Source organism: Cynocephalus volans, chromosome 8 (assembly GCF_027409185.1).
Source record: "Cynocephalus volans isolate mCynVol1 chromosome 8, mCynVol1.pri, whole genome shotgun sequence".
NCBI classification, from domain to species: Eukaryota; Metazoa; Chordata; class Mammalia; order Dermoptera; family Cynocephalidae; genus Cynocephalus; species Cynocephalus volans.
This window is the reverse complement of record NC_084467.1, coordinates 57,714,519-57,735,907: the sequence shown is the minus strand read 5'-3', so window position 1 is coordinate 57,735,907 and position 21,389 is coordinate 57,714,519. Positions and strand designations below refer to the sequence as shown.

General features: G+C 39.1%; 1 protein-coding gene across 2 annotated transcripts in view; it reads right to left on the bottom strand.

Annotated features, from left to right (window-relative positions):
• IL12RB2 (interleukin 12 receptor subunit beta 2) overlaps positions 1-21,389 on the bottom strand; it is a 73,970-nt gene that overhangs the window by 14,565 nt on the left and 38,016 nt on the right. Inside the window, exons 9-11 of one of the 2 annotated variants that reach the window (XM_063106232.1) lie at positions 6,590-6,790; positions 2,376-2,474; positions 2,127-2,285 (exon numbers count right to left, since the gene is read on the bottom strand). In XM_063106232.1, the coding sequence (XP_062962302.1) occupies positions 2,127-2,285; positions 2,376-2,474; positions 6,590-6,790 (459 nt within the window). The remainder of the gene's footprint in view (positions 1-2,126; positions 2,286-2,375; positions 2,475-6,589; positions 6,791-21,389) is intronic. The other variant, XM_063106233.1, reaches the window with a different exon arrangement.

Sequence of the window (21,389 nt, the reverse complement as noted above, 5' to 3'; positions counted from 1 at the left end):
TTTGCTAAAATTGAAGCAAGAACAAACATCCAATTTATGGTGAAGCTTGAGTGGAAGAATGGTGAAATCGTCCATGCTCCACAAAAAGTTTATGGGGACAATGCCGCAAAGAAATCAGCAATTTACAAATGGATAAATCGTTTTGAGAAAGAGTGAGACGATGTTGAAGATGAACCCTGCAGTCGCAAACCATCCACATCAATTTTCGAGGACAAAATCAATCTTGTTCGTGCCCTAATTGAAGAGGACTGATGATTAACAGCAGAAACAATTGCCAATACCAGAGACGTCTCAATTGGTTCAGCTTACACAATTCTAGCTGAAAAATTACAGTTGAGCAAATTTTCTGTTCGATGGGTGCCAAAACTGTTGTGTTCAGATCAGCTGCAAAGAGCTGCAAAGTTTCATTAGAAACTTTAAACAAATGGTATCAAGATCCTGGAGTATTTCTTTGAAGAACTGTAATAGGAGATGAAACCAACCTTTACCAGTATGATCCTGAAGGCAAAGTACAATCAAAGCCATGGCTACCAAGAGGTGGAAGTGGTCCAGTCAAAGCAAAAGCAGACAGGTCAAGAGCAAAAGTAATGGAAAAAGTTTATTGGGATGCCCAAGGCATTTTGCTTGTTGACTTTCTGAAGGGCCAAAGAATGATAACATGTGCTTATTATGGGAGTGTCTGAAAAAAGCCCAAGCGTTAGCAGAAAAACACCAGAGAGTCCTCCTCCCCCGCAACAATGCTCCTGCTCACTCCTCTCATCAAACAAGGGCAATTTGTAAGACTTTCAATGGTAAACCATTAGGCATCCACCTAACAGTCCTGATTTGGCTCCTTCAGACTTCTTTTTGTTAGCCAATATTAAAAAATCTTCAAAAGATAACATTTTTTCTTTAGTTAATGTAAAAAATACTGTACTGACATGGTTAAATATCCAGGATCCTCAGTTCTTTAGGAATGAACTAAATAGCTGGTATCATCACTTACAAATGTGTCTTGAACTTGATGGAGCTTAGGTTGAGAAAGAACATTTATATTTTTATTTTTATCCTTTAATTCCATTTTTCCAGGGACTTTTTGAAGTCACCTTGTATACGCATTACATTCCCCACCCCCCCCTGGAATAACAAAAAAGGAACTCCTAACAGTCTAAGTATCAAGGAAGGGAGAATTTTCATTTTATATCTTTTGGAACTATTTGAATGTTTTACCATGCGTGAATATTATTAATATAATAAAAAATTAACTAGCTTTTAAAGTCATAACTTTAAGAGTAGCCATACTGTGGATCTTCTAAAGTCAAGGGAGAAGACCAGCTCCTAAAGTTTTCCAGGTAAAAATCACTCCTGCAGGCAGCTCTCTGGCAGCTACATCTCAGGGTGGCTTTGTTACATTCTTCTTGAACCTAATAACTCTCACAAAGGAATAAAAATGTTCCTTATTTATGATAAATGCTCCTGAAAGAAAGCCAACTGCTTACTAAATAAAGAGAAGGTCAAGCCAAGAAGAAGAAAAAAAATAATGTAAGAAAGAAAAAGCTCTGAATGAATTAAAGATGGGAACATAAAATCTGGCACATGGCTTGGAGCTGCTACATGAATGAGTAATCCATAGCACCATATGAGATCATGCTCTAGCCAGAGTTTAATTGCCTTCATTTCATAGTTATAGAGTAATTATGGGTCATAAAGGGTTACTTAAACTGTATTTTATTTTATCCATTTTAAAGAGAAAATAATATGCTATGATAGTAATTGCAAATGTGGAGATTTAAAAGTTCTCCAAATGCATTCCTTGTGAACCTCAAGGGTCTACATGGTATGGATGTACCTTCACTGCTTTTTAAACTGCTGTCTCTCCATATGACTAAGCACCTTGAGAGTCTAATCCATTTACTTCACTTCTGTATCCTTAGCAATTTACTTGGCATGTAACATTATTCAATAACTGTGTGTGTGTGTGTTCAGATGTCTTTTATTCATTCAATTAATTTCACAAGTATTTATCGAGCACTTGCTAAGGGCAGGCACAGTGCTAGCACTTGTGTGTATATACGCACATGCACCTGCTTGTGTTTTCCCCGACATCCAAACAAGAAGGCCCCACTGCCTTTGCTTCTCACACATACCACAGAGCTGAGGTTGAGAATTGGAGTCCCGTTCCTTCCAGTATATCCTGTAATGGAGGACGCAGCCCATTTGCTCCTGGGCTGGAATGTTGTTCCATGAAATTAAAATGCTCCCCTTTTGCTCTGTGATGGCATTAATGTGGGGACCACTCAGTGGTGCTGTAAAAAGTAGGACACAGGAGGCTCTGTCACCTTCCAAATCCAAATCATTAAACAAAACAAAATTTGGTGAAAGGCCCCCAGACTCACCTTCGTGCTTGGAGTTACCCAGGACGGAGCTGCATCCTCCTCGGCCCCCTGACAGTGCATACACGTGGATTTCATAACAGGTGTAGGGTCTAATGTTCTCTGAAAGGAGAAGGGACTTCTTATAACAGGCACGCCATCACCGGTGAGCCATTAAAGGGAGCCATTTTAGTATCTGATATGGATATGCATTCAAGGCGTTTCTTGCCTTTTCTTAGTTTGAAGACAGTTCAAGCACAGTGTGGACTGAGAGTGAAAGGATGACCTAATTTACAAATTCTCATCATTTTATTTGCCATGATATCAGCTTCTGGAAGTCACTGTTCCCAACTTCCAAGAATAGATAAATAAACCAACCAACCAACCAGAGTTCTTTCCATGTAAACAAACAGGGTCATCATGATTAAGAAAGAGACAAAAGCTATTCAAGTACAGTAAGGATTTAAATATGAGCACACAAAAACATATGCACACAGACTGCTTTTGGAAAAAACAAAAATAAAAACTCCCATTCAAGAAAAAACCTTTGACTTCTACAAATAAATCATTTGCTGTTTACGAGAAAGTGAGGCTGGAGTTTTGCAGGCATAGAACCTGGATGGCTTTTCTAATTCCAGGATGCTTAACAGGATCTGACAGGGCAGTGTGGGAGGACACCTTCAGCATGACTAACCAGGGCACACTCTGTGCAATCCATCCTGTTGTGTCTCCCCTCCCTGCCCCCAACCTTGTTCCAGTTAGATCTCAATTGCTTCACAGTCTGGAAGATTTGGAAGATACCTGGGAATGGTGATGCTCTTTCCCACTTTGTGATGTTTTGTCAGTCATGAAGCTTATTGGCAAGTCCCTCTACCCTGCCAAAATTCCTTATTTCCATGAATCTCAGATTTTTACTGCTTGTGAAGAAAAAGACCCTTTTAAGATCCTCCCCTTGATATATTTTTTAAATTGCAAATGAAAACTAAAAAGAAAAAGAGAGACAATCGCTACTAGGTAACTATAATATCAGGTGGTCAAAGTAAGGATTTTCTTTAATATTGTTTAATACCTTGCTGGTAGGTAGCTAGGGTCCCCTACACTGACAATTGACCAGAGTTTAACATTTCCTTTTTGCGGGGGAAAGAGGACTTTTACATCACAGAATAACTTGCTAAATTGTGTGTCTTTTATATAGAAATCCATTGTCCCTTAAGTATTCCAGCAAATAGGTAGCATATAAAGCTCAGCCATGCAACCAGTACTGTCAGAAGAGACCATGACAAGATCAAAATGCATGCCATGGGTGAGTTTCAATTTGAGTTCATGAACCAAATGAAATGGAGTAAAGGACAGTCAGCTTAGTCCCATAATCCAAAAATTCCTCATGGGTGGCATCCAAACCCAGAAGCCCAGCATGGAATATGGAATCATATTTCATTTGTGAGGGGTTGGGGGGAGCTTTCTGCTCCCAGTGCCTGGCTTTCTGCCTCTACTCAGGAAAGGGGCCAACCAACCACTGTGCCATGCAAAGTCGTGGGAGCTCCAGATGAGCTCATTAAACAAATGGTCCCATTGCGTTTTGCCAAGCCGAATGTGAGTTCTGGGCACAGGGCTTGGGAACTGCTTCATCAGAAGCTGTGGGTTTCTTTTTTGTGAATGGCGCACACTTAGTGGAGAACAGAAGCCATGTGCCTCTGTAACTCAGCTGACATTTCCTTTTCCACCAAGACTACAGCCCTCCTCTCAAGCTTCTTTCCTGGTTCTGACCTTAAGGACTCCTGTTTTGCTGGATGATTCTCGTATGGGCACTCCCTAATCATGTCTATCCCCTACCTCAAAAACCTTCAGTGGATGAAGCTGACACTCTGACTTGAATTTCCTGTCTAGTCTGGTCCTAGTTTCCAGGTTCATTTCCCATCCCTCCTATGCATACATATGTACCTGGCACCCTTGAGCAGAGGCCCTGTCTCCACATTTATAAACCATCTCTCAGTTGATTTTTTTTGCAGAAAGCTAACTTTACTTCTCAAGTGTGGGAGAAGGCAAACACGAAGTGACCAGCAACCAGGAGTCTTCCTAGAGGTGGTAAGATAGGAGCATGCACAAGAGTGGCCCAACTAATCAAGGCGCCAGGGAGGGTTTTCTAGACAACATATTATGCTGTTGTAAAAGGAGTGGCTCTGTATGATCAGAAGTGTTTTCACACAGACAGGACGGGACTGATGGTCTCTAGCCTCAGCCTCACCAACCTACAATCCAGGAGTCGGGCTGTACTCTGGCCTATTCCAAAACACCCAAACACCCGACTCTGCCCCAGCTGGATGCTGGGAAAAGGCTACTGAGGATTTAATCGCGATGAGTGATCTTACAGACTGGAGCGGGCCTTTTTGAATTCATCAAAAGTATGAATTACTTAATTTTTTAAGCGTTTATTTCCAGAATGTAACATCAACGTAAACTAGTAGCTAACCAAGTGTTTCTAAGCAGAACAACTTAAATTAATAAAGTTATTTTACTTATTAGTATTTTGGTTTTAGTCAAATGTAAATTTCTAAGCACTTAAAAACATTTTATTTTACTTTGTATGGAAAACATTCTCTCTTGTCATCTATTCTGTGCTATTTGTATAGAATTATAGGATTTCTAAAAGGAAGGAACTGTGAGGACCATACAGTTCAAACTATCCCACAGGAATAAGTCTTGGTAAGTGTTTACAATTTCACAGCAGCTTAAAGTTTGGTAACTGCTTTTTGTATGCACTGTTTCATCTGATTTGATGGGTATAACAGCCCTGGACAAAAACTGGTTCTGCTGCAAAGACTCTAGGGACAGGGAATGCACTGTCTTGAGAGGTAATCTATTGTTGTATTAGAGGCCAGCAAAGGTAGGAAAGTTGTTTCCCAAAATTGAGTTGCCTTCTTATAATTTCCATGCAGGGCCTTCGTGTTGTTCTCCAGAGCAACAAAGGAAGCATACTCTTTTGTATGAACACATCAAAACCAGCAACAGCCATCAAACCCCCCCTCCCATCTAGAATTTTCTTCTATAGGCTGAATGGTTTCCAGATTAAAAGTTCCAGACTCTCAATGACTCGCTCACCTTCCTCTGGATGCTAGCTGGGTTATCTAGGCAGCATTCTCTTTAAGAGTAGTGATGAAAACAGCCTACTAGAAGTCTGAGCCAGACTATAAAAGAGGCACACAGTTAAGAACAGTCTCATGTATTATCATGCATGTGCTCTGCTTACTTCATTTGTGCAAATCTTGTCTCCTTAAGTAGAGTGTGTATACTCTCCTAGACAGATGTCATGGTGTAATGAAAATATTATGGGATTTAGAACTTGAAAATCTATTAAAGTCCTAGCTGTGTCATGTTTAATAATAATAATGATAGCTAAATTTTTAAGCACTTAAAATGTGTTGGGCACTGTTCAAAATGTTTTCCTATATTAATTCAGTTAGTCCTCACAATAATCCAATGAGGTAGGTGATTACTATCCCATTTTATGGATAGGGAAACTGAGGCATAGAGAAGTAAAGCAACTTGCCCTGGTTCAGACAACTATTCTTGATAGAGCCAGGACTCATACCCAGGTAGCCTGGCTGCAGAGCCAGAACTTTGAATGACTATGTTGAATTTATGCCTAAAAATGACGTTAAGTCTGTCCAATCACTTTAATATATTTGCAGATGCTTTCTCTCACTTGATTCTAATTATTAGACTCTAACCACTGACAGATTACCAACCTGAAGATTAGAGACACCAATTATCATGTAGATAATTCAAGATTTTATTATTACACAAATTATAAGCAGCAGAATTACGAATGAAAGATCTACCGGCTTCCTCATCTGTACAATGAGCATAATGACTCTTACTACACACAATTGTTTTGATAATTAAATGAATTCCCCAAGATAAAGGTGCCTATCACACTGACCAGTTAACTCAGCTGTCAGCCATACTAAGTTCAATTATTAATTCATCTTATTTGGCACTGTGCTAGGGACATGGATTTTCCATAAAATCTAGATGTTTTAGTCAACAAGTTAGTCTTCTATGGCTGCAGTGGCGTATTCTGAGGCTCTGTCTTGATGGACTGTAGATTATCACCGTCCCTCTTATCCCGTGGCTACCTATAACTGAAGGCAGGGTTCTGGGTTCCTGCCTGCTTCCGCCCACCACCCACAAAACTGTGAGCTTAGTAAGCTCCAGAAGGAAGATGAACAATTAGGTACCTGAAATCAGAGCGCTCACATTGGAGGGGGGAGTCCGCAGCCAGTTTAGAGGGGGCTGCATGTGGCCCCGTGGGTGGAATTCCCTCCATTCCACCACGTACTCTTGAACAGTAGGGGCAGCTTTCCTGGGAGGCTGCCAAGTCACCGCAATGCTGTCCGTGCCCCCGGAGTTTGCAGAGGCTTCGTTAGGAGTCAGCAACCCTTTATGAGGGAAAAGGAGGGACAAAATCAGAGTGGATAGAAATATATTTTTAAAAACCCAGCTCATCCCAGCAGTTTTAGAAAGAACTGATTTCTTTTTAAGGACTTCAAGGTCACAGATTTAAATTCATCCTACCTCTCAGTTCGTAGAGAACTAGCATCATTGGCTTGCGCAAAGACCCTGTGTAGTGTTATTTGTAGAATTATTTCCCCCTCAGCTTCCGTTCCTGTGTCCCAAAGGTGCCTACTCTAGTGAATGTAATATGCATCCTTCTAATCCACTTTCCATATGTTTATTTAGACATATATGTGTCCTTGAAAATTAGCATTGCTTTGTGCTTGTGTGTTGTATTTTCATAAAAAGTACTGGGAGATAAGTCTAAAGCTTTTTTTCACTCAACACTGTGGTTCTGGGATATATCCATCCTGCTGCTATATGTGAATCCAGCTCATTCCTTCAGACTGCTGCCTAAATCCTTTCCTTGTCCAGTCTCCAAGTGAGCAGCAAGAAGCTCCTTCCAACTCTTTGTGAACACAAACAAGGATGCAAGAAATATGCTTTGCATGTCCTCTTATGTGTCTGGGCAAGGGTGTTTCTGGATATATATGCACAGAATTGCTTGACTATAGAGTAAATTCACATATTATTTCACTGAATACTGCCCAGTTGACCTCTAAAACAGCCAGTTGACACTCCAACAAGAAAAACATGAGGGTTCTCATTTCTCCACCAAACACTTGATATTTTCTGACTTTCTAATTTTTGTCAATCTGGTATGTATAAAGTGGAATTTCACCGTGGTTTTATTTTTATTTTTCTGATTTCTTATGAGATTGAGCATCTCTTCATGCATTACTAGATATTTGGCTTTACCCTTCTGTCAACTGCTCATTTTTTCTGTTGAGTTTCCTGTCTTCTCTCTGATTTGCAGAAATAACTTTTACATTCTAGATATTAATCACTAATCAGTTTTCAATACTATCTTACCCCACTCTGTCAACTCTCTGATAACTTCAGGAGGTGTTTGTTGCATATATGAGTATAAACCTACTGCAGTGTTGGGAAATTTATCCATGTTTTGTGCATGTTGAGTCTTGTTTATGAAACCCTTTCATCTTGGGATCAGGAAGATACTCAGCCACATTTTCTCCTATTAGTTTTACCTTTCACTTTTAGGTTTTAAATCCAAATCCCGCTAGAGTTTTTCTTGAGGGGATACACTTCCGTATTTTTTCCACACAGTGAGTTAATTTTTCCAAATGTCATTACATTTGTCATCCCATGCCTATTACACACCACGTTGCATATATCCAGGGATCTGTGTCTGGGTTGCCCTCTTTACCAGAAAACACTGTTCATATTACTAGGCTTTATAATGTCTAACTATTTGGCTGGTCAAGTCTCCTCTTCTTTGTGCTCTTCTTTTTAAAAATGGTCTCAGATATTCACAAAACTTTATTCTTCTAAAATAGCTTTTAGAATCAGTTTGTCAGAGTTCTTCAAAATTCCACCTGATATTTTTATTGAAATTAAACTAAATTTATAGCTTAATTGCTGAATTGTGTGTAAGAGTATGTTTAGTTTTGTAAAACTAAATTTATAGTTTAATTTAGGGAGCATCAATGCTGTTACAAAGTTAAATTGTCCCTTTCATAAATATGCTGTTTGACTGACATTATTCAGATCTCCTTTTATATCTTTTAATGGAGTTCTAAAAATTCCTACTTCAAGTTTTCATGTGTTCTTTGTGAGGTTGATTTCTAGACACATTATGCTCTTAGTTTGCTATTTAAATGGCATCTTATGTTCCACTACTTTTTCTACTGTTAATCTTTGTGTGTTATTCTTATTTCTGGCAAACCTTCAAGACCCTCTAATTAGTTATGATAATTTGTCTACCACCCTTGCTGAATATTCCATGTAAATAATCTTAAAATATCTCCCCCTTCCAATCTTTGAATTAAATCTATTTCCTTTCTTTTTTCTTTATCTTGTCTTATGGCTAATTTAAAAGAGAATGTGCATATGTCTCTTTAAAATGTTGCATGCTGCATGTTTTTGGTAGAAAGTCTTTAAAAAGCTAAAAAGTTTTCTTTGATTCATAGTTTTCAAAGAATTTTTATTTTTATAAAACACTGTTTATTTTCTAAAGACTTTTTTTATTAAATACTTTTTCTACATCTGGTAAGAACATGTCCTTTCTCTCTCTCTCTCTCTCTCTTTCAATATTAATGTGATGAATTACATTGATATGTTTTTCTGATATTGACCCATCCTTGTATTCTTGGGATCAGCCCTACCTGATCATTCTGCACTTTTTGGGGGGCTGAGACTTTTTAAAAATAGATTTTATTTTTAGCAATATTGAGTAGAAGGTATAGAGATTTTTCATATATTCCCTGCTTATACACGGGGAATATACACATACACACAATTTCCCTCACTATCAAAATCTTATACCAAAGTGATACATTTGTTATAACTGAATCTACATTGACACATCATTATCACCCAGACTCTATAGTTCACATTAAAGTTCATTCTTGGTGTTATACATTCTATGGGTTTTGACAAATGTATAATAAAAGGTATCCACCATTACAGTATCATAGAGTTGTTTCACTGCCCTAAATATCCTCTGTGTTCCACCTATTCATCCCTCCCTCCCCCACCCCACACCTAACCCTTGGCGACCACTAAGTCTTTTACTGTCTCCATAGTCTTGCCTTTTCCAGAATGTCATATAGTTGGAATCATACAGTACATAGCCTTTTCAGATTGGCTTCTTTCACTTGGTAATATGTTAGTAATATGTATTTAGGCTTCCTTCATATCTTTCCATGGCTTGAGAGCTCTTTTTTTTTTTTTTCTGCTGAATAATATTTACTTTTCTAGAGGTACCACTGTTTATTTATCCATTCACCTACTGAATACCTTGGTTTATTCCAACTTCTGGCAATTATGAATAAAACTGCTATAAACATCCACATGCAGGTGTTTGTATGAACATAATCTTTCCACTCATTTGGGTAAATACCAAGGAGCATGATTGCTGGATTGTGTGCAAGAATATGTTTAGTTTTGTAAGAAACTGCCAAACTGTTCTCCAAAGTAGCTGTACCATTTTGCATTCTTGCCAGCAATGAATGAGAGTTCCTGTTGTTCCACATCCTTGCCAACATTTCATGTTATGTTTTGGATTCTGGCCATTCTAACAGGTGTGTAGTAATATCTTATTGTTGCTTTAATTTCCAATTGTCTAATGATACATGATGTTGAGCATCTTTTTATATGCTTATTCACCATCTCCTCTGGTGAGGTGTTACTTGAATCTTCTGCCCATTTTCTAGTCAGTTGTTCATTTTCTCATTGTGAAGTTTTCAGAGTTCTTTGTATATTTTAGATAACAGTTCTCAATCAAATATGTCTTTTGCAAATTTTTTCTTCAGTCTGTGGCTTATGTTTTCATTCTCTTGACAGTATCTTTCACAGAGCATAAGTTTTTCATTTTAATGAAGTTCATTGTATCAATTCTTTTTTCCATGGATCATGCCTTTGATGATGTATCTAAAAAATCATTGCCATACCCAAGATGATCTATATTTTCTCCTATGTTATCTTCTAAAAGTTTTATACTTTTACATTTTAGATTTAGGTCTATGATATACTTTGAGTTAATTTTTTGTGAAGAGTGTAAGGTCTGTATCTGGATCTATTTATTTTTCACATAGATGTTCCGTTGTTCCTGCACCATTTGTTGGAAAGATTATCCTTGTTCCATTGTATTGCCTTTGCTCCTTTGTCAAATATCAATTGAATATGTTTATATGTGTCTATTTCTGGGTCCTCTATTCTGTTCTATTGATCTATTTGTCTATTCTTTTGCCAATACAACACTGTCTTGATTACTGTAGCTTTATAGGAAGTCCTGAAGTTAGAGAATGTCAGTCCTCCAACTTTGCTTTTCTTCTTCAATATTGTGTTCTGAGTCTTTTGTCTCTTCATATAAACTTAGAATCAGCTTGTTAATATATACAAAATAACTTTCTGGGATTTTGATTGGGATTGTGTTGAATCTATATATCAAGTTGGGAAGAGCTGACATCTTGACAACACTGAGGTTTTCTGTTCACAAACATGGAATATCTATTTAGTTCTTTGGTATCTTTCATCAGAGTTTTGTGGTTTTCCTCATATCGATCTTGTACATGTTTTGTTTGATTTATAGTTAAGTATTTCATTTTTATGGATGCTAATGTAAATTGTTTTGTATTTTTAATTTCAAATTCCACTTGTGCATTACTAGGAAAACAATTGACTTTTGTATATTAATCTTGTATCCTGCAACCTTGCTATAATCACTTATTAATTGAAGGTTTTGTTTTTTCAAATTTTCTACATAATCATGTCATTTGCAAATGAAGACAGTTTATTTCTTTCTTCCCAGTCTGTATACCTTTTAATTCCTTTTCTTGTTTTATTGCATTAGTTAGGACTTTCAGTACATTGTTGAAAAGCAGTGGTAAGAAGGGATGTCTTTGCTTTGTCCCTCATCTTAGTGAGAAAATTTCTAGTTTCTCACCATTAAATATGATGTTAGCTATAGGTTTTTCATAGATGTTCTTTATCAAGTTGGTGAAGTTTCCCATCTATTTTTAGTTTGCTGATCATTTTACCATTAGTGGATGCTGGATTTTGTCAAACACCTTTTCTGCATTTATTAATATGATCATATGATTTTCTTCTTTAGCCTTTTGATTTGATAGATTACATTAATTGATTTTTGAATGTTAAACTAGCCTTGCATATCTTGGATAAATTCCACCTGGTCATGGAATATAATTTTTTTAAATACATTGTTGGATTTGATTCGCTAATATTCTGCTGAAAATTTTTATATCTATGTTCATGAGAGATATTGGTCTGTAGTTTTCTTTTCTTATAATGTTTTTGTCTGATTTTTGGTATTAGGGTAATGATGGCTTGATAGAATGAGTTAGGAAGTACTCCCTCTGCTTCTGTCTTCTACAAGAGATTGTAAAGAATTAATATATTTTTTTACTTAAATGACCAAATTTACCAGTGAACCCATCTGGACCTGGTTCTTTCTGCTTTGGAAGGGTATTAATTATTGATTCAATTTCTTTAGTAGATATAGCCCTATTCAAATAGTTTATTTCTTCTTGCAGTAGTTTTGGCAGATTATGTCTTTCAAGAAATTGGCCTGTTTCATCAAAGTTATCAAATTTGTGGTCATAGTGTTATTCATAGAATTTACTTATTATCCTTTTGATGTCCACAGGATCAATAGTAATGGCCCATTTCATTTACAATATTAGTAATATTAGCATCTTCTCTCTCTCTCTCTCTCTCTCTCATATTAACCTGGCTAGAGATTTATCAATTATAATAATCTTTTCAAAGAACAAGCTTTTGGTTTTACTGATTTTATCTCTTGATTCCTGTTTTAAATTTTATCAATTTATGCTTTAAGTTTTATTATTCCTTTTCTTCTGCTTACTTTGGATTTAATGTCATTCTCTTTTTCTAGTTTCCTAAGGTGGGAACTAATTATGATCTTTCTACTTTTCTAACATATACGTTCAATGCTATAAATTTCCCTGTAAGCCCTGCTTTTGCTCCATTCCATATCTTTTGATAAGCTGTATTTTCATTTCACTCAGTTCTAAATATTTAAAATTTTTTCTTGAGATTTATTTTTTGACCCAGTGTTATTTAGAAGTGTGCTGTTTAATCACCAAGACTTTGGGGATTTTCCAACTATCTTTCTGTTACTGATTTCTAGTTTAACTCCACTGTGGTCTGAGAGCAGACATTGTATGATTTCTATTCTTTTAAATTTGTTAAGGTGTGTTTTATGGTCCAAAATGTGGCGTATTTTGGTGAACGTTCCATGTGAGCGTGAGAAAAACGTGTAATCTGCTCTTGTTGGTGAAGTGGTCTACAGATGACATCATATTTAGTTAATTGATGGTACTGTTGAGTTCAACTATATCCTTACTGATTTTGTGCCTGCTGGATCTGCCCATTTCTGATCAAGGGACATTGAAGTCTACAGCTATAATAGTGGATTAATCTATCTTTCCTTGCAGTTTTATCAGATTTTGCCTCGTGTATTTTGATGCTCTGTTGTTATGCCTACACATTAAGGATCGTTACGTCTTCTTGGAGAACTGACTGACTTATCATTATGTAATGCCCCTCTTTATCACTGATAACATTACTTTCTCTAAAGTCTGTGCTGTCTAAAATTTATATAGTTACTGCTGCTTCTTTTGATTAGTGTTAATGTTGTTTTATCTTTCTCCATCCCTTTACTTTTAAACTATATGTGTCAATATATTTAAAGTCAATATGTTTAAAGAGGGTTTCTGAGTTTCAAGATGGCGGTGGCTGCGGTGGCTGGCACAGAGTAGCTGAGGTGGAAAAGGTGGCCACTGGGCCTCAGGCAGCCGGGAAACTTGTGGACCTTCCTCTTGCCATCTCTTAATGGAGGACCGCAGCTGATGGCCGGTCATGGGGGCTGAACGCCACTTTGCCCCCGGCAGGAGAGGCTGCCTCATTTACATGCAACAGCTTTGAAGTGTGGAGCAGGAAAAGAACTGTTTCTTAGCTGCAAAAGCGAGTCTCGAAACAGGGAACATGGCGCCAGGGCTGCTGTGGATGCAGCCAGGATCCCGGAGGCCAGGGCCGCGCTGAAGGCGGCCAGCTGCCCTATTCAGGATTCGAGGTTTCAGGCCAACATTAAAGAAGATTCCTGGGAGCGCTCGAGGCGTGCCGCAACTGAACAGCCCGAGGCGACAGCGGCCGAGAACAGGGAAGGCGGCAAACCAGAGACAGAGAGTAAACACCCGACCTGGCACAACCCTGTGAGTGACCCCTGGTCCAGCTCTATTCGGGGGGATTATGCCCACCTGGCTCCTGCCTGCATCACCAGGCCACTCACTGCCCCGGGGCTGCCTCCATTTTCCCAGGTGCGGGCAGCTCCACCCGGATCCGCCCTCACTGAGCCTTCCCACTTGCTTGGCCCAGCGTGGGGCTTTCTGGAGCCTGCGGGCCGGCCTCCCCTCCCACTCCCTCCGCGGTTCTCTGGCGGGGCTGGTGGCGGGGGGCATCCCCGGCCAGTGTCGGGAGGGCAAGGAAGTACGGGCGGGCCGACTGTCACTCCCCCACACCCTGGACTCCGGCCCCCAGTAAACTTCCTGTTACTGGGAGGCAGATACCATCTCTGCAGCCACCAGTTCGGAAAAAAGCCTAACCAATGTCTGGTTGGGAATAGCGTGGTAGGAGAGTTCCCAGGTCCACTTGAACCTGCCGGAGAGCAGGCTGCAGGTGGGCGCTAGATTCGGTCTATGCCGGGGGGATACAAAGGTGAACAAGATCCGAGAAAGATCTACACAGTGCTACAAAGGCACCCAAAGAGACCGGTCGTCTGTGCCTACCAGAAACCTGGTAGACTTCCTGGGCGAGGCGGTGCCGAGCAGGGTCTTGAAGGCCCAGCTGATAGAAGAGGGGCACAAAAGACACTCCCCAGCCCAGCACAGTGTGCACAGAGTGGGGAGACGTGCGGCCTGGGAGGCGGAGACTCGACAGAAACCACACACCCGGTGGGGTCGCCACTGCATGATCCAACAGCCTGGGCCAGAGCACACGGAACAGGGAGAAGTCCTGCACAGGAAGTGAAAGCTCAACAGAGATCACACACCTTGTGGTACGTGATCCACCAGCCCAGCAGAATCCAAGCTGACCAGAAAGGTGGCTCCCCAGAGAAGCCCAAGACCCGAGGCAACCACACACACAAGGCACTAGAGGCCAACTGAGCAGTCACAGAGGGAGCCATATGAAATTGGCAACCACAGCAACATCCTAGTTAGTCATTAGTCTCAAACTGGTGGTCTGTGAAACCCCCTGCCACAATGAATAAACACCAAAAAAAAGATACCAGAAATACAAAAAATCAAGAAAGTACACCACCAAAAGATAATAAATCTCAAGCTCTAGATACTATAGAACAAGAAGCCCTTGAAATGACTGACAAGGAATTTCGAGTGATAATTCTAAGGAAACTGAATGAGATACAAGAAAACTCAGCTAGACATCATGATGAAACGAGGAAAAGTATACAGGATCTGAAAGAGGAAATGTACAAGGAAATCAATGTCTTGAAAAAAGATGTAGCAGAACTTGCTGAACTGAAGAAGTTATTCAGCGAAATAAAAAACACAACGGAGAGTTTAACCAGCAGGCTTGTCGAAGTTGAAGAGAGAACCTCTGAACTTGAAGATGGGCTGTTTGAAATAACACAAGCAGACAAAAAGAAAGAAAAAAGAATCAAGGACATGGAAGAAAATCTGAGAGAGATATCAGACAACCTCAAGCGCTCAAATATCCGAGTCATGGGTATTCCAGAAGGGGAGGAAAATGGAGATTCCATTGAAAACATATTCAACAAAATAGTGGCAGAAAACTTCCCAGGTATAGGAAAAATCACAGATCTTCAGATCCAGGAAGCTCAATGATCTCCAAACGTATTCAACCCAAAAAGGCCTTCTGCAAGACATGTCATAGTCAAATTGGCAAAACTCAGAGACAAAGAGAGAATCTTAAAAGCTGCAAGAGAGAAGCGTCAAATCACCTATAAGGGAGCCCCAATCAGGCTAACATCAGACTTCTCATCACAAACCCTAAAAGCTAGAATGGACTGGAATGATATTTTCAAAATACTAAAAGACAAAGATTGCCAGCCAAGAATACTCTACCCTGCAAGGCTATCCTTCCGAAATGAAGGGCAAATAGTATATTTCTCAGACAAACAAAAACTGCGGGAGTTCACGACCACACGACCACCCTTACAAGAAATCCTCAAGGGAGTACTGGATTTGGTTCCTGAAAAATAACTACCACTGCCATAAAAACCCAAGAAAAATCAATACCCACTACTATAATAAAAATGGCATCCATGAAGAGAAAACAAGCAAACAAAAATACTACCTACAACCTAAGGAACCAACAAACACAGAAACCAAACAGTAAATCAGAAAGCAAGGAACAAAAGACACCTAAGACAACCAAACAACCAATAAAATGCTAGGAATAAATCAACACCTTTCAATAACAACTCTTAATGTAAAAGGCTTAAATTCCCCAATCAAAAGACACAGACTGGCTGACTGGATCAAAAAGGAGGACCCAACTATATGCTGCCTACAAGAGACCCACCTCACCCATAAAGATTCACATAGACTAAGAGTGAAAAGATGGAAAAAGATTTACCATGCAAACAGAAAAGAAAAACGAGCTGGAGTAGCTATTCTTATATCTGACAAAATAGACTTTAAACTAAAAACCATAAAAAGAGACAATGAGGGACACTACTTAATGATAAAAGGACTGATCCATCAAGAAGACATAACAATCATAAATATGTACGCACCCAATGTTGGAGCAGCCAGATTTATAAAACAAACGCTATTAGACCTAAAGAAGGAAATAGACACTAATACCATAATAGCAGGGGACCTGAACACCCCACTGTCAATATTAGACAGATCATCTAGGCAAAGAATCAGCAGAGAAATACAAGATCTAAACAAGACTCTAGACCAATTGGAATTGGCAGATATCTACAGAACATTCCACCCAACAACCTCAGAATATTCATTCTTCTCAGCAGCACATGGATCATTCTCCAGGATAGATCACATATTAGGTCACAAATCAAGTCTCAATAAATTCAAAAAAATTGGAATTATCCCATGTATCTTCTCAGACCACAATGGATTAAAACTAGCAATTAATAACAAACGAAACTCTGGAAACTATACAAACACATGGAAATTAAACAGCATTCTACTTAATGACATATGGGTCCAAGAAGAAATCAAGCAGGAAATCAAAAAATTTATTGAAACTAATGAAAACAATGATACATCATACCAAAACCTGTGGGATACTGCAAAAGCAGTATTGAGGGGAAAATTTATCGCATTAAACGCTCACTTCAGAAGAATGGAAAGATGGCAAGTGAACAACCTAACACTTCACTTTCTCTTGCCTGTTTGCTCTGCCAAGTACTTCCAATATTAGGTTAAATAGGAGTGGTGGGAGTGAACATCCTTGTCCTGTTTGCATTCTTAAGGGAAAAGCTTTCAGCTTTCCCAATTCAGGATGATATTCGTGGTGGGTTTGTCATACACAGCTTTTATTATGTTGAGATACTTTCCTTCAATACCTAATTTGCTGAGAGTCTTTATCACAAGGGATGTTGAATTTTTCAAAAGCTTTTTTCTGCATCTATTGAGATAATCGTTTTTTTCTTGATTTTATTGATGTGGTGTATCACATTTATTGACTTGTATATGTTGAACTATCCTTGCATCCCTGGAGTGAATCTCACTTGGTCGTTTTGTATAATTTTTTTGATGTGGTGTTGTACTCTGATTGCTAATATTTTGTTGAGGATTTTTGTGTCTATATTCATCAGAGATATGGGCCTGTAGTTTTCTTTTTGTTGTTGTTGTTGTATCTTTGTCTGGTTTGGGTATCAGGGTGTTGCTGACCTCACAGAATGCATTTGGGAGAATGGCTTCTGTTTTAGTTTTTTCAAATAGTTTGAAGAGAAATAGTATTAATTCTTCTATAAAGGTCTGGTAGAATTCAGCAGTAAAGTCATGCAGTCCTGAATTCTTCTTTGTTGGGAGACTGCTGATTACTGCTTCAATCTCATTGTTTGTTATTGGCCTGTTCAGGTTATCTATTTCTTCTTGGTTCAGTCTTCGTAGTCCATACGTGTCCAAAAATTTATCCATTTCTTCCAGGTTTTCAAATTTGTTGTTTATAATAGTCTCTAATGATTCTTTGTATTTCTGTGGTATCAATTGTAATGTCTCCTTTTTCATTTCTGATTTTTGTTATTTGGGTCTTCTGTGTTCTTTTTTTAGTTAGCTTAGCTAATGAATTGTCTGTTTTGTTTACCTTCTCAAAAAACCAATGTTATGTTTCATTGTTCTTTTGTATCATTTTTGGGGTCTCTATTTCATTTAGTTCTACCCAGATCATAATTATTTCTTTAGGTCTGCTAATTTTGGGATTGGATTGTTCTTGTTTTTCTAGTTCTTTAAGTTGTAGTGTTAGGTTGTTTATTTGAAGTCTTTCTATTCTTTTGATGTGTTTATTGCAATGAACTCCACTCTTAAGACTGCTTTTGCAGTGTCCCACAAGTTTTGGTATGATGTGTCTTTATTTTCATTAGTTTCAAGAATGTTTTTGATTTCCTATTTAATTTCTCTTTGGACCCATAGGTCATTCAGAAAGTTATTGTTCAATTTCCATGTATTTGTACAGTTTCCAGAGTTTTGCCCATTGTTGATTTCTAATTTTAATTCATTGTGGTCTGAAAAGATACTTGAAATGATTTCAATTTTAAAAAATTTGCTGAGTTGATTTGTGACCTAACACACTCTATCCTGGAGAATGTTCCAAGTGCTAACGAGAAGAATGTATATCCTATAGTTACTGGATAAAATGTCCTATAGAGATCTGCCAAGTTCAACTGGTCTAAAGTGTAGTTTAAATCCTGTGTTTATCTGTTGATTTGTTGCCTAGACAATCTGTCCAGTGCTCAGACAGGGGTTTTCAGGTCTCCTACTGTTATTATACTGGGATTTATCTCTTTCATTAGGCCTAATAGTTTGCTTTATATATCTAGGTGCTCCAGTGTTGGGTGGATATATACTTATGGTTGTTATATCTTCATGCTGGATAGATCTCTTTTTCATTAAATAGTGGCTTTCTTGGTCTCTTTTTATGGTTTTTGATTTAAAGTCTATTTTACCCAATATAAGAATAGCTACTCTTGCTCATTTTTGGTTCCAATTTTTGTGGTATATCTTTTTCCATACCTTCACTATCAGTCTCTGTGTGTCTTTACAGGTGAAGTGAGTTTCTAGAAGACAGCAAACAGTTGAGTCTAATTTCTTAATCCAATCAGTAGGACTGTTTCTTTTGAGTTGGGAATTTAATTCATTTGCATTTAGGGTTGTTATTGAAAGATATTATCTTACTCCTGGCATTTTATGGATTTTCATTTGGATTTTTAAAATACCTTTTTTTCCTTTCCTCCCCTCTTATTGTCTTTGGTATTTGTTGTTTTTTCGAGGTGGTAAGATATAGTTTCTTTTGCTTTCTCATTTGCATTTTTGCTCTACCAGTAGATTTTGTTATTTCTTGTGTATTCATGATAGTGATTATCATGCTTTGGATTCCAGATGCAGGACTCCCTTGAGGATTTCTTGTAGGGATGGTTTTATGGTGATCTCCTGCAGTTTTTTGTCTGGGAAATACACTCTTTCTCCCTCATTTCTGAAGAATAACCTTGCTGGGTATAGTACTTGGCTAGCAGTTTTTTTTCTTTTAGTATTTTGAATATATCATCCCATTCTCTTCTGGCCTATAGAGTTTCTGTTGAGAAGTCTGTCATCAGTTCGATAGGGACTCCCTCATAGTTGACTTGATAAGCTTTTCTATTGCTGTTTCTAAGATTCTCTTTTTATCTTTGACTTTTGCCAGTTTGGCTATAATGTGTCTCAGAGAGGACCTTTTTGGATTGAATCTGTTTGGGGATATTAAAGTCTCCTGAATCTGAAGGTCTGGGTCTCTCCCTATATCTGGTAAGATTTCTGCTATTATTTCACTGAATAAGTTTTCAATGCCTTTTCTTTTTTTTCCCTCTTCCAAAACACTCATGTTTTGGATCTTTGTGTGCTTAAAGTTGTCTGCTAGCTCTCTTAGATTTTCTTCATTTTTTAAAACTCTTTTTCTGTCTTTTTTTTTTTTTTTTTTTTTCCTCTGCCTGGGTTATTTTGAAAACACCATTTTCAAGATTAGAAATTGGGTCAAGATGGCAGAAGAGATGGTCCCCAGAGTCACTCTCTCCCACAAATCAACCAATTTACAACTATTAAAAAGCAGCATCAGTTAATTTGGGGCTGTTAGAAGTCAGGGGAAGAGAAGGAGAGACCTACAGAATTCATGAAGGCGAAGAAGCTATGATGAGAGAAAGAAAGGATCACTCCTACCATTTTGAATCCCAGCCTCTTCCATGCTGGAGCTGGTGAGTGCATGGAGCAAGAGCTGGCAAAAGCCACAGCTGTGCCCTTTGGATGAAGTTGCTTGGAGGAGGCAGGGGAGAAGAGGACCTTGGTGGCCCTCAGGATGATGAGACCACTACTAGGGTTCCCATGGACCCACATAGGAGCTAGGAGCCACAACAACTGAAAAAAGGAGCCATTCAGAGGCTCGTGAGTCATCACAAGGAACTGGCACACAGCACATCCCATGGGAGGTATTTAGAGTAGGGCAGTGTGGGAGATGGGCCACCCAGGAGACATTGGGGCACAGCATGGACAGCTGATCTGGCCCCCAATCAGTGCAGGACCACTCAGGGGAGACTGGTCAGGAATATAGAACTGCAGGCGGAGCAGTTTGCTGAAAAGACTCTGGCAAAGACCAGAGTTTCTGTACAATTCAGGTACACTGGATCTCACAAGACATAGAAGTACCTATAAGTCAACCATTACAACCTGAGCTGCACAAAAGGCCTTCCCCAGGGAATCAGCAGCAAAGCAGCAATTTAGCTCAACCACACAGCTCAAGTACTGGTCCTCACAGGAAGTTCCCCCATTTTAGAAGTAAGCAAAGGACAACAAATTAGTTCTAGTGCTGAGTTTAAGTGGTGGGAATAGCAAATAATCCAACACAGAACTGAAAGAAAAAATACCCACAGACCAGAGACAAAGTCTGATATTAACTAGTGAAGGTCTCACATCAGCAAAGAACACCTATAAAATATAGGACTGGAAGCCCCTTGGGCTCCCAAGCCAGGGAGGGGGGAGGGCTGAAGGCCTCAGCCATGCCCCCCAACACCCACAACCAGCCCAGTGATGGCCACCAAGCTACCACAGGAAGCACCCTGGGTTCCCAAGCCAGGGCAGTGGTAGGCTGAGGGCTTTGCCCACACCCCCCTAACACTCACAACCAGCCCAGTGATGACCACTGGACCTCTGTAGGAAGTGCCCTGGGCTCCCGAGCTGCGGTGGTGGGGGGCTGAGGGCTTCAGCCATACCCCTCTAACACATGCACCAGCCCAGCAATGACCAAGCCACCACTGGAAGTTCCTGGTCTCCCCTGCAGGAATGAGAGGGGTGCCACAGGCCTCAACCACACCCCTCCTCCTTCTTCCTTCTCCAGCAGTATTTCCTTCCCCCTTCCTCTCTCCCAACTGCTCCACTATAACATCTTAGAATATAAAAAATACATATACTAATAAATAAACTTAAACAAAAAAAGAAATAGGGTCTTTGAAGATATAATTAGGTAAGCATCTCAAGATGAAATCATCCTGGATTTAAGATAGACCCTAAAGGGGCCTGTGTCCTTATTTAAGAAAAAAGACAGAGTGACACACAGAGAAAGCCATGTGAAGAATGGGGCAGAGACTGGAGTTAAGCAGCCAGAAGTCAAAAAGTGCCTGGGGCTACCAGAAGTTGAAAGAAGCAAGGAAGGATTCTTTCCTAGAGC